The sequence below is a fragment of the Nanorana parkeri genome, unplaced genomic scaffold (assembly GCF_000935625.1).
Source record: "Nanorana parkeri isolate BGI_ZX_2015 unplaced genomic scaffold, ASM93562v1 scaffold1149, whole genome shotgun sequence".
Lineage (NCBI taxonomy): Eukaryota > Metazoa > Chordata > Amphibia > Anura > Dicroglossidae > Nanorana > Nanorana parkeri.
The window spans coordinates 329,987-357,107 of NW_017307417.1; the positions used below are offsets into that span (position 1 = coordinate 329,987).

General features: G+C 43.5%; 1 protein-coding gene across 1 annotated transcript in view; it reads right to left on the bottom strand.

Moving 5' to 3' along the window:
- LDAH (lipid droplet associated hydrolase) overlaps positions 1-27,121 on the bottom strand; it is a 184,967-nt gene that overhangs the window by 110,360 nt on the left and 47,486 nt on the right. The window contains exon 4 of the mRNA XM_018568175.1: positions 7,294-7,457. Coding sequence (XP_018423677.1) covers positions 7,294-7,457 — 164 coding nt within the window. The remainder of the gene's footprint in view (positions 1-7,293; positions 7,458-27,121) is intronic.

The window sequence follows — 27,121 nt, forward strand, 5'->3', positions numbered from 1 at the left end:
TTTGGCTTGAAATTATTTAACCCCCCCCCCCCCCCAGTATAATACATTTCCTGAAAGCAGAAACCCTGTAGAACAAAATGGTGGCGGTTGAAAATGTTTATGTTGTATAATATTACAGTAGTTTAATTCTTTATGAAGCCCAAAGTCTCAGTAAAAAATACACAAGTTAATTTAAGAGCACAAAAACAAAATATAACACCCACTTATTTTGTACAATATAAAAGATGAGGTTGTACCGAGTAAATAGATACCCAACATGCCAAGCGAAAAAATCGAACGTACCTGTGAAATAGCGACAGACATACGGCACTCCATAGGCGACACTTGAAAAGCCTGTACAGATCAGTTTAGAGTTCACTGTGGCCCTAGAATTATTGGTCTCACTCTGGCGCATGCAGCAATATTTATTTTTTTTTTAACTTAATTGCTATCACACAGCAGATTGGCGGTGGCAGGTTCTTTTGAAGGTGACATTTGGGGTCTCCCTATAAATAGTCTATTAAAGACGGATGTGATGCAACCTATGTCAATTATGGTTTCATTGAGCGGGGAGGAGATCTGCTACCGGATGTTTCCTGATCCCTGCCGCTGTTTCCCGCCCACACCCAAGCCCACAGTTGCTTTTACACAGGGGTGTGTCTTGCCTTGCTGTGCCTGTGCTTATTAGCACACACAAGGGTGGCTCCATAAGACCCTGCAAGGGAAAGGACTCACCCTAAGACCTCATTCACACTACTGAGGCTCGGCCCGTACAGATCCGTGCGGCGTGCAGGGCCGCATCGGGCTGTTCCCTGGAAGGACAGGTGCCGCATGTGATTGTACACAGCAGCCTGTTCTTCTCTATGTGATTACGCAGCACACACGGAAGTGCAGTTCGGGTGAGCGTACAGCAGTGCACGGCCGGGTACTCCCATAGAGAAGAACAGGCTGTTGCGTACAATCACACGCAGCACCTGTTGTTCCCGGGAACGGCCGTGCACGCCGCATGGATCTGTACGGGCTGGCTTTTAGCAGTGTGAATGAGGCCCTAAACAGGATATCAGGACCAGTGCTCAGGTGACTCAGCTGATTCTGCCGGAAACTAAACCTTTAAACATCAAGGAGCAGCATCCATTGTAAGTGATTTCACCAGCATTTGAAATCCTTTTGATTTTAATATCTCTTTAAGTCATCTTTCAACAGCTGACATGGAACTATCATCTAGAAAAATGTCTTGTGTTTTGCAGCTAGACACATGAACTCTTCAACTGTAATCAGATTAATATAAAAGGCTTGTACGTCCCTCAAGCAAGACGCAACGACAGCCAGTTAGCTGAGCTCCACAAGATACAAGGAAAGCACTCGCTCTGCTACTAACATACACATATCTTGTTCAGAACGTTAGAAGGGACACATATTCCAGCAAAAATAAGAGAGCCCTAAACACACGTTTCTGATTATTACACTTCATATCTCATCCAAGTTAGCAGTTAAACTTTTATTGGCCATAATAAAGAGGTTGCACAACACTCTGCTAAGATGAAATATTATCTATTGTTAAGAGAAGCTGGAATAAACCTTTTTTCTTTTTTTGGATTTTCTGAAAGCTCCAGCCACACAAGAACCAAGCAGTTCCTCCACTCAATGAATGAGCAGTTTTCTTGGATCGGTCTACTTATATAGAATAATTAGTTATGACATCGTCCTCCCGCTTATCAAGCTCCCTGAGAAAAAGGGAAACCTTTTTGGTTATCTAGTGCAGACCTGAGCATTTTGCGGCCCAGACATGGACCGATCACCGACTGCAGTCAGCTATGGCTGGCTGACAGTAGACGTTCCGGCTTCCAAAGCCAGTGCATTCACTGCAAGCCATAGCCCAGCAAATGTCCCCTTCTCTTCAGTTGATGGTTGCAATGATCTCTGGCGTCCTAGCAATCAATGGTGTCAGGCGTCCACCTCCTCAGAAGCCACTGGTTGCTAGGACCACTGGGGTCCTTGCAACCAATGACGTCACGTGTGTCTACCTTCTCTGCTGTCATTGGTTGCTAGGACCTGCGGTGTAAGGACAGGTGATGCGTGTGATTGTACTCAGCAGCCTGTTCTCTATGGGAGTATGCCACCGCACGCCGCCGTATGCTCACCCGAACTGCATGTCTGTGGGTGCAGGTGTCCTTACTCGGACGTGGACAGGATGAATCCTGTCCGCGTCCGAGTATGGACACCTGCACGTGCAGTTTGGGTGAGTGTCTGGCCGCATACTCTCATAGAGAAGAACAGGCTGCTGCGTACAATCACACGCAGCCCCTGTCCTTCCCGGGAGCGGCCTGATACGGCCGCGCACGCCGCACGGATCTGTACGAGCTGGTTCTTATCAGTGGGAATGAGGCCTTAACCCCACACAGGTAAAATGCATATAGTACTGCAGATATCAGCACTTACAATCATTGCCGTGTGCCTCTCTTTCTAGTGCTGTAGTTGCTTGTTGTTAATCAATGCTCTCTCTCCAGGTTTGGATTTTCAGGCGTCTCTTTCTCTTACAGGGTTCCCCAGAGCAGTGTTAATATTGACGGCAAATTTTAATGTAGTCTTAGTTTTAGTCTTTTGACAAAAATACCATTTTAGTTTTAGTCGTATTTTAGTCATCTGAATAGTTTTAGTCTAATTTTAGTTGACTAAATCTAATGGGTTTATTTAATGTTCCATGCATTATTTAAGCAAGTCTCTAGAATTTCCAAACTCGATACATATCCGTGGAGTAAACCTCTATTAACCTGTTATGACTTACGGTAGTTGTGCCACATGGTTTACAAAGGGTCTTGTTGTAATTAGCATCAAATGTAAAATGCATCCATACATCTGCTCTTCTCTTTCTCTTGACACTGTACAGCTTGTGCAGCAAGTGTTTGCTAGCTGGGGTGCAGCTGGGTAGATCAGTAGGTTATTATTATTTAGTTGTGCATGTCTCCCTACTATAGGACGAGGAAGTCCAGTTGCAATAGTCCAACTAAGTTTTTTGTTTCGTTTTCCTTTGTCAACTAAAATTCTCATTATTTTTGTTTAATTTTCGTCCTATCAATTTCTCTATTAGCAAGGTTCCCCAAAAAAAACGGAATCCCAAAGTAGGAGCTGTCTATAATAATCAAACAGGTAATGATAATGTAACAAATTTTAATGAGAATTAATAATAAAGTAGAAAAACATATAAATACACCGTTGTGAAACACGTCCCTCTGAGGAAGCCCCGGTGTGCAGGGGTGAAACGTTAGGGTTAAACGTGTATACAGCCCTCCCTTTGTGCCCATGATTTTACTCTGCAGACTCTGCTGGATATACGGAATCCCTTCGGGGACACTGATGGCAAAGCAAACCAACCAAATCATGGTGGATCTGACAGTACTACCTTTACTCTGAATACTATCTGCTCACTTTTCTTTGGCTAAATCCATGCTGACTGGACCCATTAAGAGAAAGCTACACTCCTCGTGGATCTTTATTCACCTGCATTCGTTAGTGCGGCCGCACATATGGAATACAACTTTCCAGCTTTACTATCAAACACAGGTCTGAATACAACTACATAGGCAGGAGCCGACTTGGAGGATCCACAGCAGACCTCGCAGCAACTATACCAACATACAGGAAAATAAAGTTGCTGAAACCGGGGACCAGCAGTCTGGGACAGCCATTGTGACCATTACCTCATGCATGCTTGAAGTCTTTTTTGTTAGGAACTGTCTTACCACCTAAACCACATCAGAAGTGAGTAATTCCTTCTTTTTCTCTTCTTTGATACTGAGTATTTGCTTGCCTAACACAGCGCTTGTGTCCAATATCAGTGACTCTTAGCGACCACCATTAACGGTCACTAGATTCTCATCTATATCAATCAACACTGGGCTACATCAGGGAGGACTTGTTTGTCATTTTAATTGATTTTAGATGTTCTTTGTCAGTAGGTGTATTTATATGTTTTTCTACTTTATTATTAATTCTCATTAAAATTTGTTACATTATCATTACCTGTTTGATTATTATAGACAGCTCCTACTTTGGGATTCCGTTTTTTTCGGGGAACCTTGCTTATTATAGATTGACGCTGGAACCCAGGAGTTTTTTGTCCACTTTATTGTTATTTGAGGCGCTTCTCCTTTCCCCATTTTGTTATTCAATTTCTCTATTACTTCATTTTCGTTTAGCTATTGTCACTAAAAAACATGCAGATGACGAAAAGAAGGAAACATTTTCATCGACAAAACTAACACTGACCTGCAGACACCTTTGTGTGCACACTTCCGCTGGCTATGCAGCCTCCCTCTCCTGTCTGCGTCCATAGGACATAATGCCACTCTACAGAGGCGGCTCTAGACTTTGTGAGGCCTTAGGCGAAACTCAAAAGTGAGGCCACCTGCCACGCCCCTTCCCAAAACAAAGTGAGTAGTTCGGGTTGCGTTCCAGAGGCCGAGCGCCCTCCTTATTGTGGGACTGGGCCCTTAGGGCTTGTTCACACCAATTACGGTGCGTTCCAGAGCAGTAGCTGCTGGAACGCACCACAATCTCTCACAAAACTTCCCCCTGCGCTCTGGGGTGGGAGGGGGTGTGGCGGTGCATGAAGTCAATGGCACTGCAGCTACAAAACATTGCCTGCGTTCTGTTCCACTGCAAACGCAAAAAATGCTACTTGCTCTATTTGCTCAACTCCCTGTGTCCCACCGCTTGTATCAGCCTCCTCTTTGTCCTCCTCCGATGCCACCGCTGGCTGCTGCAGGAGCGGGTGCCTTTCATCTCCATGACACGCCGGGCGGGCTCTCTCCTCTGCAGGAAAGGAAGTGAGAAGTGGCGGAAGTATTTCCACCACCACTAGAGGGAGATGCCGCGTCTGAGGACTCGCTGCCGCGCGGCTTCTCCTTCTCTATGACAGTGACAGATCCGGGGGGGGGGTGGGTGCGGAGGCTGCAGGGAATTGCCGGCGCTCATTCTCCCCATCAGGAAATCGCTGCTTCCTCTGCCCCGGGGCTGACTGACCAGGTGAGGTGGATCTGTAGAGGCGAGTTAGGAGGCCGCGAGGCCCTCGCCAGCGCGAGGCCTAAGGCGACCGCCTAACTCGCCTAATTAGAGAGCCGCCTCTGCCACTCTACTCCCTCCCTCCTCCAAGCCAACTCACAGCACAGCTCGAGTCTGTGCTTTACCTAGTATAGACTCGATGTGACATAACTGGGGTGTGCACTCCCCTACTTGGAAGCTCAGAAAAGTGGCACTTTGGGACCTGGAGCTGGCGGTGGTGAAATTACAGAATTGGGAGTATATTTACACTAGGAATGCACCAATGCCGGTATTTCGGTATCACGTACGAGTACCGATATTTTTTTTCAGTACTCGCCGATATCGGATACCGGAAGTCCCCTTCAGGAAGCCACTCGGTGTGTAAAGACTCAACACCCGGCTTACCGATTGGCAGGGAAGCCGTCCCCACAATCAGGAAGCCAGACAGCGTGTAATGACTTGCTGCCCGGCTTCCTGATACTAAAAGTATCAGTCTAGGCATCTGAGCATTTGGGCGAGTACGAGTACTCGCCCAAATACTCGGCACCAGCACCAATACTAGTATCAGTGCTTACCTAATTTACACCCAGAGGAACACAAATATTTCCTAAAGAGTCTTTTACAGGCTCCCCAGGATGCATTAGAGTAGAAAAACTAGAGCCTTTAGTACAGCTTTATTGTCAAGTTTATTGTGAATCTCTAAGCAAAACCTTTTTATTTAGCTTTGGAAAGAGCGGGGAAGGATTAAACCTTCTTTCAATGCACCCCTCTATTTGTACTGGTGACCTCTGTCACCAAGAAAGAAAGGGAGGGGAAATCCAAAACTATTTTCCAAAACTATTGTGCCACCGGGACAGGAAGTAAAATATTCCCAATGGTACGCAGACAACAAAAACATTACCTAGCAGTGTTTTAACCCTTCCCTCCTCTTTCCAAAGCTAAAACAATTGTTGGCTATATGTAAGCCCTCACAAGATGTCTCTAACTTACAAGCAGACTTGAATGTACTGTTTGATTTGGGCATTTATGCAAAAAATGTTTAATGTTGATAAGTGTAAAGTTATGCACTTGGGGGCTAAAAATATGCATGCTTCGTATAATCTAATCTGGGTGTTCTGGTAGACTATAGACTATATAGCAGCATGCAATGTCAAGCTGCAGTTTCTAAAGCAAGAAAAAAACACTGCCCCGTCAAAAAAAAGTCCCCACCTAGATTTCAGGCAGTGTTCTTATCTGGGGTTGCTTCAGTTGGTCAGGTTCAGCTGCCTTCCTGAATATACTGAAAGACCAGGTTTTTCCATCAATGGATTTTTTCTTCCCTGATGGCACATTGGGCATACTCCAAGATGACAATGCTGAGATTCATCGGGCTCAGATTGTGAAAGATTGGTTCAGGGGGCATGAGGCATCATTGTCACACATGGATTGGTCACCACAGAGTCCAGACCTTAACCCCATTGAGAATCTTTGGGATGTGCTGGAGGAGACTTTACACAGTGGCCTGACTTTCCCATCATCACTACAAGGTCTTGGTGAAAAATTAATACAACTCTGGACAGAAATAAATGTTGTTACATTGCATAAGCTTATTGAAACAATGCCATGGCGAATGCAGGACATATTCAAAGCTAAAGGAGGTCCAAGAAAGTATTAGAGTGTGTGACTTTTTGGGGGGACTTTCTTGTATTAAAAGACTCCAGAGGGAAGGACATAATCCTGCCCCTGTGCAAATCATAAGTAAGACCCCGTTCACATTGAGCGATTTATCGCGCGGTAATTCCCGCGATATCGTGGCAAATTACCGCGCGATATCGCGCTCCAATGCAATCCAATGGGGCAAAGGGTCCTGGTGTCGCGGGTCGTGTGTCGCTACAGCAGGACCCTTTTTGGAACGGATTTAGCCGCGATTCAAGCTTGCTCAATGCAAGCTTGAACGCGACATCGCGCGGCAAATCTCGCGATGTTGCACGATTTGCATATAGCGCAGTGGGAACGGGGCCTAAGACTTCCATCTGGAATATCTTATTTTAAAGAGATTTCCTTTTCCTGTTGTGTCTATGGGACAGGAAGTAAAGTAACTCTTTCCAAGGGGCTACAGATGGCTTACAAAAATAAATGGACCGGGATTTTAACTATTCTCCACCCTATTAAAAAAAAAAAGTTTAGCTTCAGATGAATAATAATAATTTAAAAAAAAAGTCTACAGAACAATCTTGACAACTCTTCCCATTTTTTTGGGTGGACTTCTTTGAAGGCAAAAAACGAGTCACTTACCTTAAGACCAGGTAATCGCTTCATCATCTCCAGTATGATGTAACAACCAATGGAATGACCAATCAGAATCAGCTTCATGTCAGCCGGAATATTCTTCTGCAGGAAAGAGAGCTTATGCTCGATTTGTCCATTAAGGCCAAATACATCTTCTGCCTGGTCCATATCTGTGCACAGAATTGAAATGAAAATAAGTCAAAGAATGTCAATTGATGCAGAAACATTTATTCTGTCATGCAATGCTGTACTGAAATTAATTTTATACAATTTTTTGGGGACAGATAGAGCTTTCTTTTGGTGGTATTTATTCACCACTGGGGGTTTTATTTTTTACTATATAACAAAAAAAACCTGTTTCCCTATGAAATGTTATGAAACATTTATTATCACCCCAATTTTTTGGTAAAATATAAAAGACGGGGTCACGTCGGGTAAATAGACACCAAACATGTCAAGCCGTAAAATTGCGCGTGCCCGCGAAATCGCAGAAAACTACCATACCCAAAATTGGCCATAGGCGCCGCTTTAAACGCTTTTACCCCTCATCAGTTTAATGTTATCAGTAATAATGGCCCTAAAATTATTGCTCTCACTCCGACGTTCGCGGCGATATGTAACATGTGCGGCGTAATGGGCACAATTGTCGTTTTCGCACATAGGCGCACCCGACAAATGTTTGCGTGTGTACTGTATGTAGGGGGGGGAGGGGACTTTAAAAAAAAAATTGTGTTAATTTTTTAAAAAAAATATTTGTCTTTATTATTGTTTTGCTTTAATTTTTTTAGACTTTTTTTTTTTTTTACACTTTACTTTATTGCTATCACATAGGGGGCTAAGAAACTCCCTATGTGATAGCCAATTCACACAGGCAGGTCCACTTTATGGAGATATCGGGGTTTCCAAGACCCCTAATATCACCTAGGGTCCCTCAGAGAAGCTGCTGAAGCAGAGATCTGCCTCACCAGCTTCTTACCGGCATCTGTTGCCAGAGAGTGACACTGAATGCGTAAATGATGTAATATACATCACTTCCTGCATTCGGGGACAAGAGAGGAGATCAAAGGGAGTTTGTGTACTGACCTCCCTTTGATCTCCAGTAACAGAGTCGCTTTGCCAGTATCTAGAGATCGTCGGCGACGGAGGTACGGGGGGGGGGGCGCACACCCGCAGCTAGTACAAACGATCGGGCGTCTCTAAAGATGCCTGATCGCTTGAATGTAAACAGCCATCACTGGCTGGGTGTGCACCTGACCGGGGGGCAGGGCGGGGCAGGACGTATATACACGCATGCTTACATTCAAGAAGCTGCAGGCCGTGTAAGTACAGCGTCCAGATGGGAGGCGGTTAATAACACAACATTTGTAGGAATATTACAGGATAAAGAAAGCGTAAATATACTAGATTTTTAATACATTATTTGGAAAGATCTTTAATACGTTTTTTTTTATTTTAATGGATACAAAAATCTGTCAGCTGGCAACTTATAAAACAAAAGAGGCAGCAACATTCTTGAATCAGATGTCTGGCTGGCGTGAAGCAGACGGGCATTGATGAGGCAGAATCTGCACAACAGAAAGGATTTATAAAGGCAGAAAGCTTTTGAAAGCTCTGAACAGTGCGGAGATCATCCTGCTAACAGCTAATCCATGTTCTCTCAGTTCTGCTGGCACAATAAGCCAAATGAAGAAACTTGCTGACGTATTAATTGCAGGATAAGGCACCCATCTGAAGTTGTTCACAGTCCAGCCGCTGCATGGTTGCCAGGAACCCTCCAGTAGAGGAATATCATAATATGCAGGACTACGAGCAGCCTGAGATAGATGCTTCATTCTGCATTTCATACATCACTAATGCTCTTAGAAGTATATCACAAGTCAGATAAAAAAGAAGCTCCAGAGTGAACACCTAGATCAGAAGGGCACTTGTCAGCATTGCCAAATCCCATTGCTATTGTGAGGTCCAGCTTGCCGTTAACCCCTTAAGGGCAAAGGCCTTTGTTTCATTTTTTTGCACGTGTTACACCATGTTATAATCCACATTTTAGGCCTGAAAATTACTCAAAACCATTATTAAAAAATGTACTCAAAAAACATGATATATTTTCTAAAAGCCAGCACCCTGTAGAATAAAATGGAGGCAGAAGCAAATTTTGAATGTTGCACGACATTATTGCATCTTATTATCAAACCCAAAAATGTCGTGAAAAATGCACTTAAGTTAAATTTAGTGCCCCAAAACACAATATCATTTTTGTAAAATATAAAAGATGAGGTTACAACCAGTACATAGATACCCAACATGCCCAGATTAAAAATTGTGTGCGTCCGTGAAACTGCGACAGAATTCAGTACCCCAAAACGTCCATAGATGTCGCTTTAAAAGCCCCCACAGGTCATCAGTTTAGAGATACATGTAAATATAGGCCCTAGAATTATGCTCTCACTCTGTTGTGTGCGTCGAAACCCAACATGTTTTCCTACGTAGGCGCACCCGACGTGTGTTTACGGGACGACGCGCATGCTCGCTGGGGTGGGGGACTTTAAAAAAAATGTTTTTGTTATTTTTTTGAATTTATTTAATATTATTTTTAAAAAGTTTTGTAACTTTACTTTAAATGCTATCACATAGGGAGGCTTACTAGCCCCCCATGTGGTAGCATATTGGTGGTGACATATACTCTTTAAGGTGATACCGGGGTCCAAGAGACCCCTAGTGTCATCTTTACACTCTAAATAAGCTTTTGAAATGCAGATTGTACTTCAATAGCTTATTGCTGGGCTTCAGGAGCTGAGCAATGACTGCTATAGGACTGGAAGTGATTCAATACGGGATGTTCTCGGTCCCATAGAATAGGGAGGAGATTAGTAAACAGACGTTCACCGGTCTCCTCCCCAGCTTCCTACCAACACCCGAGAAGCTGGTGCCGGGCCCGTAGGAGGGGCAGTGGAGCCAGGGAAACATGGCGGGGGTGTCAGGCGGGAGGGGGGGGGAGTTTACCGGATCGTAGAAGCGATCTGGCAGCAGCTGAGCCGCCAGAATCGGCTTCTAATGTAAAGCTGGCCACTGGCTCTACATTTATGAACAGGATTCTGTTTAACCCCTTCAAAATTCATGACGGGATTAATCGGGATTATTGTCATGGGTCGTGAAGGGGTAAAAAAAGAAATGCTGATCCAGAGCTTGCTTGTGTGGCCTGAAGCCTAGGTAGACTATGTTATGATACCAAGGGGCCAGTCAGTATTCTGCCAGAGAACCCTTAACGAAAGTTTGGACTGTGTGTTGACCCCAGAATGTGACCTCCAGGCCCACACTGTTCAACTTCTACGAGACTACCCATACACACAGGAGGAGATTGTGGAAGCACTCAGGCAGCACTGGGGCAGATGGTGATTTGGAGCACAAGCCCAAGGTCAGGGCAGGCAGCAGACAAGTGACTCCAGGAAGAAAAAGTCTAGCCAATATATAAAAAGTAATTTGAGGAAGAAAAGTGGATAATGAGCAAAGCCACTGGTGAAAGCTTGGAGACAAATGTGCAAATGTTGCTTGAGTGCTGGATGCTGGAACAAAGTCCCTTTAAATAGGTGATGCGTTTAATTGATTTTATATTTCATTAATGTTTATAATTTAATCATTTGTAGTGTCGCCTGTGATGGACTACAATCTCATGTTTAGTTTACTAATTTGTATTGAGATTGTAGTCCATCACAGGAGTGAGCTTGGAGCGGTGACTACTTTACAACACACACAGGGCCCATGGGGGACAAAAGTAGCCCCCCTCCAGAAGGAAGGACAGTGTCACGACCAATTCAGAGATGATTGGAGGATCTACAGCCGAGTGATACACAAATAAGATACATTTTTGTTAATAGTTAAGGTACTAGAAAGTATTTTTAAGATTTAACTGCTGAGTTTAGTGTCACTTTAACTGTTAGACCTTAGGAGGCCTCTCACTACCACCTCCAAAGTCATCCTTCAAGCCATCCAAACAACAAATGTACACTTAAAAATCGAGGCTAAAAAAATCTTTCATTAGAACCTTTACATAATATTCAAAAATGCATATTTCATATAAAAAGCAAAATGAGTAGGATACTATACACTGAGTGGCCAGATTAATATGACCACCCCATCAGTACTATGTATTTGTTGGTTATGGCATTTTCCACAATTGATGGTGCTTGTAACACATATATGAATCATGTATATGTAAAAATACACTTTTGGAAATTTTATATATTATAATTTATGGTTTCTCAATGCTAAATTTTCCAATTTATACAACAATTTGAATATTTAAATCATTTGATTACTAGCCACGTGTGACTCTAAGATCCAGCTAAAGATATTTAAAACCTCAATATCAGCAAATAAACTTTTATTCTTTTCCACAATCAAATAAAAATGTCTTGTATTCAGCTGAATAACAAAATCAACAGGGTTTATTGTCAGCAAATCAAGATTCGGCTCAGCGCCTATATACTAAGTCCCACCTCAGGGTTAGAGTCCCAGCCTGCTCACGAGGGTACCAGTATGGACACAGGTGCCCCAGCAGTGTCTCGGTAGACGGTATTCCACAGCTTAACACACACACCCATGTGTCCTGCTCCAAACACTCCTCACAGACACCACTGACTGGCTTCCTGTTCCTTTTTAACACACCCTCTGGCTGGTGGGTTAACCCTTTCATTACCAGAACTGGCTGTAGTCAGGGATGGAGGCTCTGTCCCACCCAAAAATCTCTCTGAGCCTCCTGATTTCAGGACCCATGTATATTTAACAACTCTGGGAAGACTGCCTAGCAGTTTCCCATACAAGTCCGACCCCTCACCCTGCTTGGCGAGAACCCTGAATACAAGGTGACCTTAATGGGACCACCACCTAAACAAGGGAGGGATATATCGTCCATCCAGGACCCATTCCTGACGTTCTGTACAACATATACAAACACACTGTATATTTAAAGAAACGCAATGCTTGCTCAGCTTTCCTGTTGTATTGGTCATCTGCTCCATGGTAGACAATGCATGAGTGGCAGCCACTCTGTGTACCGATCCCACTGGCAACCAGCATTAGAAAATGGTGGCTGGGCCACAAAAACTGAAAAATGAAAAATTTGGAAAAGGAGGACAGAAGGGTATATATAAGCTACATGTAAAATATGTTATGCTTTAAAAAAGGACCCTTCTAGAAGAAGCTATCACTCCATTAACTCAATGTGATTCTTTCCCGCTGTACAACAAAAGGTCACTTGAGCACAGTCCCTGCTCGGAATGCATCGCCTAGAATATAAACTAACATCACCAGGTCTCAGGGCTTTGAGTATCTCAGCGACAGATAATATATTTTCTCCAACTCTGTTTATTCATCTGCGCAACATCTCCACATCACTTTATAAAAATTGAATAATACTTAATGTAAACAGAACTAATATGTTTAACACCGAGTGTGTTATTTTATTTTATGTCTACTGTTAACGTGTTTTAAATTACCTAAAGCAACCTTTCTGTTCCCGGTGTATAATACTTAATAAATCTCCCGGCCTTTCATGATTCGAGAGTAATAGCGACGAAAATGCAACAAGTCATATACAAAATACAAATAGAACAAAATATAACATTGTCCCAGTGCAATTCGCCTCTCCAGTTCTGGCAGAGGTCGCGGAATGCCTTCTTTTGAACATAGCTTGGAACTGACAGTGAAACACATGCAGACACTAATAAATGAGATAAGAGGCTGTTTAGCCAAAGGGGATCTTCTTTTTTGTATTATATTATGCTCCAAAAGCTCTGAAATTCCCATTGGCTAACACATTGTCCTTCCTTGTACTATTTTCATCGCACACAGACATGTTTAAAATATACAACAATCCAGCTGGCTGGGAAACAAAGGGATGGAGTACAACCAAAATGGAAACCCACTTTGAGTGTAAATAAAGGTGGCCATAAAATCCAATGCTTGGCTGCAATTTGGGCCTTTGGGCTTACTCTAACCGGCCAATAATAGGTGTTTGCAATTGTGGTGAAGTATCGTTATCACTTCCATATTTTTTTCAACTTGTTGGAAATTTCTATATGACCCAATCAAAGACAGAACAAAGGTGTTCTTGGGGAATTCTGAACTTGGCTTCAGTCATGCTACAACCCTGGTGGTTATGGTCTTGTTCCCCTCAGCTCCTCTAACTTTGTATAGAGGTAATAAAGAAGAATGAGTGGAGGTGTCAAATTATAGTTTAATATGTTAGAACAAGTAAGAAAGGTTAAATTGATCCAAGTGAGCTTGTTTTGGCTAAATAGTGTCTTCTAGAAATTCAAAGAGATTTGGATGTCTAGAGGGTTACATAAGTGGCTGGTATTAATGAAGGGCATGTCAAATGCTAATCAGCTTCTTTGCAAAAACGATTCAGAGTATATAAAAAAGAACTGAAATTTAAACAATTTAGCACTTTCCTCTTTGCCGTTTAAGATCTTCTTATATACGTTGAATAAATATGGATTATTCTATCACTGCACAGAACAGTGTTCTGGATTATTCTACAACAGATGGTGGAGAATGCGGGCACCTATCATATTATTTTATTTAAGATGGATGGATTTGGAGGATGGGTACAGACAGTTGTCGAAAGCGACAATGTCACCACAAATAAAGATTAAAAACAAAAGCCGCCCTTGAGACTCAAGGCATCCAGATCTTGGATCTCTTAAAGAGCAAAGCAGGTTGAAGAAACCTCATCTGACACATTTCCATGCACATCGGAAGACCAAGCACCCAACACTTCTGGAAGCGGGTTGGATGATGGAGATTTTTTTATCTGCTGTAGCTCTTCAACAAAGAGAAGTTCCAGTCCCCAGTGCTGGCTGGTGTCACATGCTAGAGGTAAGGGGGACGTAATTACTTCCATCACATAACAGTGTATGAGCCTAGCAACTGGCTGCTAGAACAGGTACTTATAACTGGGAGGACACATACTCCCCCTTAGCCTGAAACATCAGGTATTGCTGGTAGATTTCCATTCTTTTCTTGTTCTGGTAACAAGTCACAAATTTGTAATTCCTCACTCTCAGTGCTATTGACAATGGTCATGGAGACAAATAGAAATTTCTCCAGTAGAGACAGAAATGGCAATAAAAACTGACAGGGCTTCTAAGTCCTCCCCACTTCATTCAAAACTTTAGATACTTTTTAGCCATGAACAAGTAAAGTACTAAACTTTGCATCCATCACTTCCTAGTGCAAGATTATAAGTGCCTATTTAATTTACTCCTACCCAAGTCATGTTTAACATTCTACCATGTAGGCGAACTGCAGACTTCATGTTGCCAGCTGTACCATGCTGCACAGGCCGCAACCACTCCAGACCTATATTTCCCTGACTTCAGACCAGCAACTAACAAGATGTATACTGCTAAAGATACTGATTACCATGGCTGGATTTGGAAATGGAAGCTTATCCATGAACAGCTCTTGACTGAGAGCCATAGACCAAAAGGAGCTCAGCCCCGCTTCGGCTGTCACTTTGGCTTGGCTGAACCGCTTGGCCACCTTCGGCTGTTGTACGGGGTATTGTGAATAGCCCATACCGCAGCCCTTCGGTTTGACTGAACCGAAGGGCTCCGGTGGCCGAAGAGAGCCAAAGCTACGGCTGGATCCTTCGGCTCCTTCTTGAATAACCCTGTTATTGTTTTCATTTCCAAAAGGTGTAAATTAAGTAACACTTACAATCAATCATGCATTAATCAAAACAAACATTCATGAATGTGTGTCTTTTATATCTCTCTTATCTTTCAAGACAACAGACAACAGGGTGGAGTGGTGCTGAATGAAAGCTGAAGCCTTGTGAAGGAAGGGTGTACTCCATGTATGAATGGAAGGTTCCTTTAAATGAACTCAGCCCCCCAAAATTATAATTAAAAAAATAGGTTGGTGTGCTCTGCTACAAATACAAATCTCTTTTACCGATTTAAAGCTAAGCCATATAGGTGAATAATAAGTGACAGAGTTACAAACTCCCATAAAGTGACCAAGTTAGTGATTCCATGGACAAAAATTATGATTTCCTTACCATGAAGTTGCACACAAAAAAATTGCCCTTAGGGGGTCAGAGGGAAGAACCAAAGAGTGCAGTGGGGGACCAGCAGATGGACACTTCCAGAAGTAGAAGACTTGCAAAGTTGAAGTTGATTTACTATAAACATTGCTGAAGCATCTCCATCGAGCCTCCCTAGAGTCTGAAGTCCTTTGCAGCCACCCGTTCTGTCCTTAATATAATCTCTCCCAAGAATTAGAGGTTACAGGGCAATTATGATACGCGATTGTTCAGTCATGGCCAACGATCTGAGATTCTATAGGTCAGCACTGTCTCTACTTCTTTTAGTTGTCTCAGTTTCTGCCTGGAGTCGGCTTTTTTGGTGTCTAACTATTGTCTTCTTTGGTCAGCTGATTTCCTTTTGCCACTAACCAATCCAAGCATAACTGCCTTCTCCAATTAGTACAACATGTCCGAAATAAGCAAGCCTGAGTTTTGCAATCTTGCCATCCAGCAAAAAGTCTGGTTTCATGCGTTCCAGTATTTGCTTGTTCTTCATCTTTGATGTCAATAGAATGCACATGAGCCTTCTCCAGCACCATAGCCTAAACACATAGATTTTCCTCTTGCTAGGCTTTTCATGGTCCAACTTTCACCACCGTAGGTAGCTATGGGAAACACAACAGCACGACCTAAACTGCATTTGGTTGCCAAGCTAACATCTTTGCTTCCCTACATTCGGGTCATGAATATCATCGCTGTGTAACCCAAAACACAGCTCTTTATTTTTGGACTACAAATACCACTTCGCTCAATCTTCAATCCCAAGAAAGGGAAATCCTGCATACTTTCAACCTCCTCACCGTCGATTGTTGTTTTGAAGCATCCATTCCCTGCAGTGGTCATGATCTGGGTCTTCTTTTTGATGTTCAAGAAGAGCCCAAATTTCTCACTTTCTTCTTTGATCCTTCTGATCAGATGTTTCTTTGGTTTCTGAAACGTTTCCTGATATGACAGTATTTTAATCACAAGCAGGATCATTTTTATAATGCAATTTTGCATTAAGATTAAAAGTGTGTTGCATTGGCTAATCTCCAGACTCTTAAGTATTACCAGAACAGAACATGAGGACAGAGAGCAAAAAATAAACCTAGGTTCTAATTTGTAACACCGTGAGCGTATATGTGGATTCTTTGTAAGAGGGTCAATGTAAGAACAATTTAATTTACTTGTAACAAGAGATCAATTTTCCATTTGTAGCACATGAACCTGTCCTCCTGACAAAGTTTCCCCAGGAATTCCAAGAAAAACATATCAACTGCAATGTTTTTGGGTAGGTGCCACACCTGTGGACGTGTTTCTCCGAGCACAGCACTACGTTATGCTGCTTTTAATTTTACTCTAACATTCTACACACGTGATTATTTACCATTAGTGACCTACATGTGAAATGACACCCTGCCCTGTGTTACTTCTCACTTTATTTCATCATGTCAAGCCCTTTCGCTCCAGCCCCCTCTTTTGTTTGCACCCAGCTCTCAGTCATGTGTGCATCCAGCTCCAGTAATGCAAAATCATGACAGGTGGTTTGTCATTCCTTTAGACAAAAGCTGACACCTAACAACCAGAGCTGATAGATTCAACAATCCTCATGCCTCTCTAAACCAAGGGTCTCAAACCTCCGGCCCTCCAGCTGTGGTGGAACTACAAATCTCATGAGGCATTGCAAGATTCTCACAGCCACAGACATGACTCGCGAAGAGAGATGAATCATGGGATTTGTAGTTTCACAACAGGTGGAGGGCCGGAGGTTTGAGACCCCTGCTCTAAACATTCTAACATGAAATGCACTTTTTTTATCCCAATTATGTTTGCAATGGAGCAGTTTGCAGAAACCATCTTTTTGTCTGTGTACGCACAATACATTTAGATTTAAAGTGACACTAAACTCAGGAGTTAAACCTTAAATATGCATTCTGGTAACTTAACTATAAACAAAAATGTATCTTATTTGTGTATCACTCGGCTGTAGATCCTAAGAATGCATATTTAAGGTTTAAATCCTGAGTTTAGTGTCACTTTAAGGGTAGTGTGGAAATAGTGTGCAAGCAGTATGACAATTCCTCACTTTCACACAACGGGCTTAAGGGGCATCTATCGTGCTATTTAGGAAGTGGAACAAAAGTGAGCTGTGATTCTTAGCGAGGTTCTGTTCCTTTAAAGCCTATTTTTGCAAGGGTTAAGTGCTCATTATGGCCTAGGGACGAAAAAAAAAAAAGATATACCTGATCTTTGATCCCCCTGGGGTGCTAGACCAGTCCACACAGCCTCTTCTCTTCTGGGCTCTAAGGACCCATGACTTTATCATGTCTAATGCAAGCGCATTCGACATGAAGATGCTGAGGGACATTGCACCACCAGAACCGGAAAGGAGAGAAGTGAGCGCTGACCACTGCAAGACTGAGGATCAGGTGACTATATCTTCTTTATTCTGGCCCCTAGAGAAAAATGAGCAGTTAATTTTTACAATTCCTGGAGCGATAATAAAGTAAAAAAGGATTTTAAGCTATTTCAAATGCTGATTAAAATCACTTACAATGGATGCTGCGCCTTGATGTTTAGAATTTTCAGCTTCCTGCATAATCAGCTGGTCCCCTGAGCACTGGTCCTGATATCCTGTTTTAGAGTGGTTCCTTTCTCTTGAGGGGTCCTATGGAGCCACCCTTGTGTGTGCTAGAAAGCTGTGTGTGTCTCTACAGCAAGGCAAACCATTCCCCTCCACCCCTTCCTCATTCCTCCCTTCTCCAAGCAAGTAGATGGATAGTTGCTGTCCCTTGTGATCTTGTACGCAACAGGAAGTTCGTGGAAGCAGAGCTAAGAGAGTTGTAGCTGTATGGAAACACGATGACTGTAAATGTGCAAAAATTATACAATGTATATGTGTTGATCTGGATTCATTATTGAAAAAAGCTTCTGAATTTAATTCTATGTTAAAGTGACATTGAAGGATATATTTTTTCCCCTTCCCCCAATGTTAGTGTAAGGATTTACACTAAATGATGCCTCTTAATCCGATCTTCTTCTTCCTTACTGTCCTTTTCAGATGTCCCTCAAGCGCTAGTGTGCGTCTCCGATCCAGCGCTGACTCCTCTGTCCTCCCCTTCTCTGATGTCCCACGGAGTCTGTGCCGGTGCACGCTGCTCCATAGACTTACCTTGTGTCTCGTCTCCCAGCCGAACATCTGAACTGCGCATGCGCCCGCCCCAAGATCCTTTGCGGCCACCCGAGACTCTTCAGATGTTCGGACGGGAGCGACCGGTGAAGACACAGGTACGTTTAAACCTGTTTCAAAAGGTTTTTGTTTTGTTTTTTAAGTTTTTGCATATATCTACTGCTTGCTAGCAGTAGATATATGCAAAAAAGTGAGGGTTTAACAACCCTTTAAGGTACAGACCATGCATTTCTATTTGAAACTGGTGAGACAAGAGCTTTATTTGTCATTCAACAGCAAAGGGCGGAGACATGCAAATTATTCCTTTATGTCCCTAAGAAATCACACCTGTTCAGTCATCATGGCATCCATCCTAACCAACATAGTTCTGGGTTCTCAGAATTAACTGTAAAAAGCTCTTCAAGATAAAACCTTTGCTTGCTCAGCTCCCCCGGTGAATATTAGAACAGCTGCACCTTGTAAAAATATTAATCTAAAACTCCTGAGTGTCCCAAGCTTCAGCATTCCAGCAAAATTCATAACATACAGACCTCCGACATTGTGCATTGCAGGTGAGAATTAACACCTATGAATATCATTCTGTGGAAAGCACATGGCCCAAGGCGACTAGAGCCTCTCGTACAGTGAAAAGGTGTTATTTACACTGTGCAATGCTCATATGCGCTCCATAACTGGTTCTGTCTCTTTACAGAAGCAATAAAAATATTTGCTGAATAAAACACCATTTGGAAATGCCTACCGGTTAGGAAATTCACTTCTCAGTCTGCTATGTGATTTTACTTTCAAACTCTATAGAATAAAAGTGGCAAAACATATAAAAGACCTCTGCTCAGCAATCATTCCAATGGCCAATCCTCAGTTTCACCAAGTCATAGGGTAACTAAAAATAAATATCTACCCAACTCCTAATAACCATATAGATCTAGAAGTTTGTAAACTTACTTATTGAAGATGCCCATAGGATGTACCACCTCAATACACTGACACAATTTCACTCAGCCCAGTGAATTTGCACAGAGCCTGCCTTCTGAACTACAACTCAACGTCTGAACCATGTAACATCATCATTAGGGATGCACCGCTTTTTCGGTATCGAGTACGAGTACCGATATTTACTTTATATTTCAGTACTCACCGACACCAAGTAAAGATACCGGTACTTCCGGGAGCATGGAGCCGGATTTCCGGGCAATCTGAAATCCGGCTCCATTCCGATTGGCTGGGAAGCCGGCTTCGATGCTGATTGGCCAGGAAGACGGCTTCATGTACCATCGCGGCACTGCCGGTCAGAGGAAATCTCCCTCTAACCGGAAGTTCCGGTATCTGGATAAGTATCGGAGCATTTAAACGTGTGGAATCTGTCAAAATCGCGCTTGGGCTATTTTGTGGGCCGCGCAGCTTCATACCGCGCGGCCGCCGCAAAAGTCTGAACAATGCATTGTTTTTAACAATGCATTGTTAAAGAGCATTGTTTTCTATGTTTAGAGCGGCTACACGCTGCCAGCCGAATATGCGCGAACAACCGCTCCTGTGTGAATGGAGCCTTAGACACCAGAACAAGTGCCCCCTTTTGAAGATGTACCTTCTTCTGGCGACAACGGGGAGTTTACTGTATTTTAAAAGCAGTATTGTGTTGTTTTCCCTTTTCCTCTACCCACTTGAAAAAAACAAACCCATTTGGTTCTCAATTTTATGTTTTTAAGAACAAATTGTAGTTTTTAACAAATGAGAGCCAATTATGTATAGCTCAAAATACGACACCAGCCCAATCCTGACAACAAATCAAGTCAAACAAAACACACCGCACACGGTTTATTTGGAATGGAACTTTTTTAAAAACTTGATATTTGACCTCAGACCAAGAGCCATACGCCGTTCCTCCTGCAATGTAACTTTTGCTAATGATCTCCATTTTTGATGTGACGGCCCGGTCAGTTTCCAGGCACAACAAAGCAATTGGCAGGGAACGGTTTTTCCGAGGAAGCAATTAAAAAGAACAATTGAGGCAATCTGTCTAGTTCTGCTGCTAATTTGCACTTTGAAAGTCGAAAAAAATGTTGTGATTTCTTTCTACAAAATGTTCTTTTGCTTCTTTTGCTTGGACTCGCAGGTGATTAATGTGCAACAATAATGCTGAACCCAAATATACTGAACACGTTATGTAGGCTTTCTGGTGAGGTAAGCGTTTTGTGGTCCAATTTGGAAATGCATAAGTTAAAGCTTTCGTGAGCTACTATCTTACAACATCAGTTCTCCGGTACCAATGGCACAACATCGCATTATCATGCAGCTTAAGGCGCCTTTCACATGGCGCCTTAAGCTGCAATATAGTGTGCTATTGTGCCATAGTGCGGTCCGTTTTGGACCCGTGATTATACAGATCAACAATGGACTGCAATACATTCCTATGTCCAGCTGGATGTAAGCAGACGTGCATCTGCCTATATCCACCCACTTCTGGGTCCGTCTAGGGTTGTCTGACCAAACTCAAAAAGTTTGTGTCCAGGTCCGCTTTTACTGACCTCATGAGATATAGGCGAGCGCAGCTCTATTTACCTCCGGCCAATCATATTAATTACATGGGTCTGGTTTTCCTTCTGACCAAGATGGAGGAAAATTAGAACAGACACTGATGTCACATAAGTCTCTGTAGTGATCCGCCGCAGGAAGGGATTTATTTCTCTTTTATTTCCAACCGGCGATCCTGGAAGAAACACACTTTGTTTGTTTAGGATGACAAGTATGAAAAAAGGTAAAAAAGTATTTTAACAAAGTGGAACTCAAGCTTCTAACCACCACCTATGGCAAAGCTCTTCCTACCCCATCAATGCTCCAGTGATGTCCCCAACTTCCTCCTTAGTTCAGCGGCCGCAGTCCTCTTCGAGGCAGATTCTCTCACTATGACCATTGCTTGTAAGCCCAGCCTGTCGTCTACACTCCACCCTAGACGAAGCACTCACAAGTCATGACTTCCTGGCTGCTTAGTCCTGGAAGAGTGTTGGACCATTCTGCGCCAACCGAAAAACAGGAGAAAGTCCTGGTGACATCATTGCCCTGTAAGAAGACTTCAGGAAAAGGGTAGGTATAGGAGTTTAAAAAATACCGGGCAAGGAGTAGCGGGTCATTAGGTAACCTGACCTGAGTTCTGCCTTAAAAATAAAAATTGCAATTGTTTATAATACAATTATAGCAAACTATATGTCATCCTGTTAAGGTTTCCATCTACTTTAGCAGTCAACATTTTGGAAGGGTGCACCTAACAAAGCCAAGGACCCAAGATTCCTTATCCATTATGTGGCAGTGCGTGGCAATGCCATGGAATCTTTTGGCAATATAGTCACCCAGCACTCTCAGCCAGGGGTGCTGAGAAGTTCCAGAAAGGACAAACGTTTACTGGGAAAGAGCTGGCTTTGCAGTTCTTCCCAGGTTTTCCAGATTTGACTTGGGTTCCTGGAAGTGGGAGATTTAAAAGAGCATTGGGAGGGATGGAATCTCCATTCCTGGGTCTGGACTTTAGTGGTGACAAGCACAGAGTGGTTGTGCACCTGTGCATAGCCCTCATGAATAGAATGCTGGCCAAAGTTCAGGGTTCCACATGGGAGATAGAGGCCTGTTTTTCTGCATTTTACATTCAATAAGGTGGTATGAGTTGATCCTTACTAGGAATGTGATTTTTGCTACTTTGAACATCCTTTTGGTCATTAGTATAAATATGGTATTTGTAAAAACAATTGGAGGGAATGCTATGTCATGGTAACAGAGGTGGGGCTTGTATGTCACATTGGTTTTTAAGGAACTTTGCTTAGAGAACCTTTGGAGTGCTAGTGACTTACTGTTTTTTGTTTGGGAGACAGAGGAGGTCTCTGTGCAGGAGACAGGAGGGCTCCCCCCTGGAACCAGCCCGTGTGGCAAGCAGGTGTAATACAGCCTGTGTGGCAATACACCGGTGTGGTGAGGACCAGCCTGTGTGACTGTGAGAGAAACGGTTGTGACTAGTCTGAGAAAACAGACAAAGATGAGAACCAGTGGGTCAAAACGGCCAGATGCTGAAGGTAAAAGCCAAGAAGCCTAATCGGTGTTTTCATTACCAGTACTGTGTGTACTATATTTTAGAAAAACCCCTGTGAGGGAAAATCTGTATGGACGTTTTGAATCAATAAAAGTGAGCAAAGAAGCCCTAAAAAGAAAACTTAAGCGAGTGAAAGTGTCCTTAATGCACTACTGTTTGGAGCTAATTCTCACAATTATTATTGTTCTTACTGCTACTTGGAACAGCTATAACACTTTGCTGCATTCTAGAGCACAGCTGTTCACAAGACAAAAGGTGTGAAGGAATCTCCCATCATTAGCCCATTGCTAGAAGGGACAGCCAGGTTTTGTCAGGGTGAGAAGGGTCAGATGTAAGAGCTGACACCAGACATCGGTCAGGTTAATATGAGGACTTAGGTCCGCTAATATCACACATGATGTCACAGTGATTGCTTAAGGGCGCTGTTTCTCTGTCCAAGGCAAAACTTCCCACCGGTGAATGGGTTCATATAAGGCTGAAGAGTTGCCACTTCCCCAGTGTCTGATATCAGCCTGATGGCCAATGACACCGCTAGCGGCTTCCATGTCATCAACCATTATCACACCTTTTAAATAGAAAGTTAATAACATTCCATTCCACAGGGCTCTACAACTCCAGTCTTTAAGGGCCACACTCAGTATATCAATTTTCTTTTAAGTGAACCACATTGAATTTAAAAAAAGGAACTTGAGGCAAGCAGTAGACTGTGCCTTAAAGGTGAAGCCCAGACAGGCATTGCTTCTAAAATGTCAGAAGAAACAACAGTCCCTGTGTGCTAGTCCACCCAGCTGGATAAAGGTCACACTTTGCTAATGTTCTGAGAAACCTGACCACAGGACAAAGCCAGCTCCGGACACGTCTATTAGGAGTCTAGACCCACCCATCCTGTAATAGGTTAGTCACCCTAGGTTCTGTTCACACGGGGTGTTCTGGGATTCCTGTGGCAAGAAGCTACAGATTCTTGCAGCAGGAATGCAAGGTGTCCCTGTTCAGATGCGACCAATGTATGAAGTTCACCCTTTTCCAATGTTCTGAGAAACCTGACCATGGGACAAAGCCAACTGTGGATAGATCTATCAGGATCTATCTATAACTCTGTAGAGGTTTTGACCTATCCAGACTGTAATGGAATTGGCCACTGGAGTGTAATACAATGTAATGTTTAGCATGGATGGGGGAATTAAGTGGTTTTCTTTTGTTCAGCCTACTAAATGTATATGGCCAGCTTTAACTGATATTGGCCTCAGTTGATTGTAACTGCTGGTCATACACAGCAACAACCTCATTACCCAATACACAAAGAAGAATCTGATGGCGCTGCCCAAAACAAAGTCTACACTTCAAGAATAGGGACAGGCCTGTGCTGGGTCCTGTCTGCCTAGTCTTTATTTCAACACTCACAGACCTAACCCTGAGGTACCTGGACTCCGTCACATGCAGCAATGTCTACCCAGATGTTTGGCCACTTCAGTCAACTACCTCTTCCACTGGCTTTTTTTTTTTTCTAAACATTGACGCCTCTTCATATTTTTCTATTTAGTCACATCACTCAATGCAATGACGTTCACTAATTTCTTTCCTATAAAGGTTTTATTTCACAGCTTATAGCCCTGACACGTCATCCTGAATGCGTACAACAAAGGATATCACCACATTCTCCAGTAAACATTGTGCGACGTCGGTGTACAAATCACGGTCTTGGAGATCCATGAAGGAATGTTTATGAAAAGCGAGGAAAATGTCACTGCTTCGGTTTCAAATAACCAGACTGAATGGCAATTACAGAAGAACATGAGGTATGGTGTATACATTGACTTCACCGGGGGAGCCATCTTTGTTGCTTGGTTGCAGAATTTGTGTACGGCAAAACAAACTAAAGAGTACCAACGATGACTGCTAACAGCCCATCTATCCCCCATACAATGGGCCCGAACGGGATATTAGTGATTCTCATCTTTATTTCCTTATAATGGAAATACCGCAGATAAGTAGCATGTGTTGTGAAAAATGTCAGCCTGTTAAATACAATGAGGGGAATTTATCAGAACCGGAGCAGCTGTGCATGGCAACCAATCAGCTTCTCTCTTCAGTTTGTTCAGCTAAGATTTGAAAATGAAAGAGAGAAGCTGATTGGTTGCCATGCACAGCTGCTCCATTTTTTTGTATGCTCCAGTTTTGATAAATTCCCCTCAATCTATTTTAGAGGGTTATGAACCATGTAGGAGGCAAAGCTTTTGTGGCACATTTACCAGCCAGGACTGCATGTAGAAGCTAACAATGAAATATTCTGCTTACATTTTTCATACACTTATGGCTAGTTTCATTTTTTTTTTACTACACATTGCCATAAGGGTTAAATCATGCCTTCCTGCCTTTTACTACTTGTTTCCAGGGCACTTCCTGTCTGGAGACAGAAAGTGAAAGGAAACCTCTTCAAAGTAAGAAGAATTCCCCTCTTAAACTGTCAGTGGCGACTCTAGGAACAATATATAGGGGGGATAGCGGTGATCACTAGTAAGGTCTGCACTAGACCTTACTAGTGATCCATCATTCGGCCGGAGCTCAGAACTGACAGAGCTCCGGCCGAAGCTGACAGGAGCTGCTCCTGCAAGTCAGGCTGTGTGTCAGCTAGCAAGAGACCGCGCCGTACATTGAAGCTGTACGGCAGCGGTCGATTTAAAGGGGAATCAGCGGGGGGGCAAGGCATAAGCTAGGGGGGGGCAATTGCCCCCCTGTAGAGACGCCTATGTAAACTGTTGTCACTAGAGCCACTGTCATTACTTAACAATTCACCACTTGTTCTGGGGACAGCCAGTGATGAGTAAACTGGCCTGGGTTCGGTTTGTGTGGACATTCACCGAACATAGCCAGTAATACATTCGATTCGGTGAATGTTCAAGTGAACCAAAGCCAGGGTCACCTGTGCCCTAGCAGCCAACGATGCTGTGCAATCTGCACTGTGTCATTGGTTGTTAGGACGTTAGTTGCAAAGCATCATTGGTTGCTAGGATCCTAGCCACACAGGCCGAATGCAGATGGGCGCATTATAACAACCAATAGCACTGTGGGAATGCCAGTATCATTACAACAACTGACGCTGCGGGGCCCACACAGCTTCATTACTGTAGTTGCTAAGACACTGGTGGACTCAGCACCGTGGGTTTTTATGGTGTGCCTGCTTGCGTCCCAGCAACCAATAGAACTTTGCAGCCCACACTGTGTTATTGGATGACTAATGGTTGTGTCATTGGTTAGTAAGATGCTGGTGGTTCAACAGTGTCATTGATTGTTATGGCACCCCCGCCTGTATCCAAGCAATTCTATCAACCAATGACGCTGTGCAGCCCAGCCACTAGCATTCTAGCAACCAATGACGCTGTGCAGCCCAGCCACTAGCATTCTAGCAACCAATGATGCTGTGCAGCCCAGCCACTAGCATTCTAGCAACCAATGATGCTGTGCAGCCCAGCCGCTAGCATGAACTACAGATCCCAACATGCCTCTGGGAGTCATGCCTGTGACTGTCAGTCTTGCAACGCCTCACGGGACTTGTAGTTCCACAACAGCTGGAGGCCAAGAGTTGCCCACCCCTGGTTTAATTTCTTTAATATTGTTTTCAGCCTTTTTAAATCTCCAGCTTTCATTTAAAGAATACCTGGCCATCCTACCATAGAGGTCCTTGTTCAGGCACTTCCTGTTATGGGGTGACAACTTTGTGCTCCAGCGTTGTCACCCTGTCACATACACCCCTGGTGGAGGCTACAAGAGGTCATGCCAAGCCAACACATGCGTAGTTTACTATTGGCACTATCAGTAAATCATCCAAACAATGTGCAGTCAACGCTGGAGAAGCTGGCTGAAGGCTGGAGCAGATCATCAGCACTGCGGACACTATGTTATGGAAAAAGCATGGTGATTGTTTATGATACACGGTGCTTTAGCACTAAATGTCATCAAGTTCGGCTTTAGATCTACTTTAGTTTCCTTGGCAGCATCCAGCCGTCCATGTCTCCCCGCCTGCACATCTTGTTTGTCTGCAGGTGAGGTCACCAGCACAATGCTTCCTGAGAGGAGCTCCAGTGGCAGGCTTTGATGTCCTGTTTTGGCCTAAACGGCATCATTTGTGTTTAGCTTTTAGCAAATGAAAGCTGAAGTGTATATTATGACTGAGGTTACTTGTGGAACTGTATGTAATTCCTTCCAAATCAGTGGAGACGGTTTTAATATTTCAAACGCGGCTTGCAACAAGAAAGACTGACATGCCCTACAGCTAGGGTTGCACCGTTTCTTCAAGTGAAACCCGAACACTCTAGCGCCGCGCGCGGCAATTTTTTTTTTTTTTTTTTGGGGGGGGGGGGGGGGGGGGGAGGATGGGCTGTGTGCACTATTGGGTGGGCTATGCGGCTCTTAGGTGTGCTTTGCGGCTCTCAGGTGGGCTGTGTGCACTCTTAGGTGGGCTCTCAGGTGGGCTGTGTGCACTCTTAGGTGGGCTATGTGGCTCTCAGGT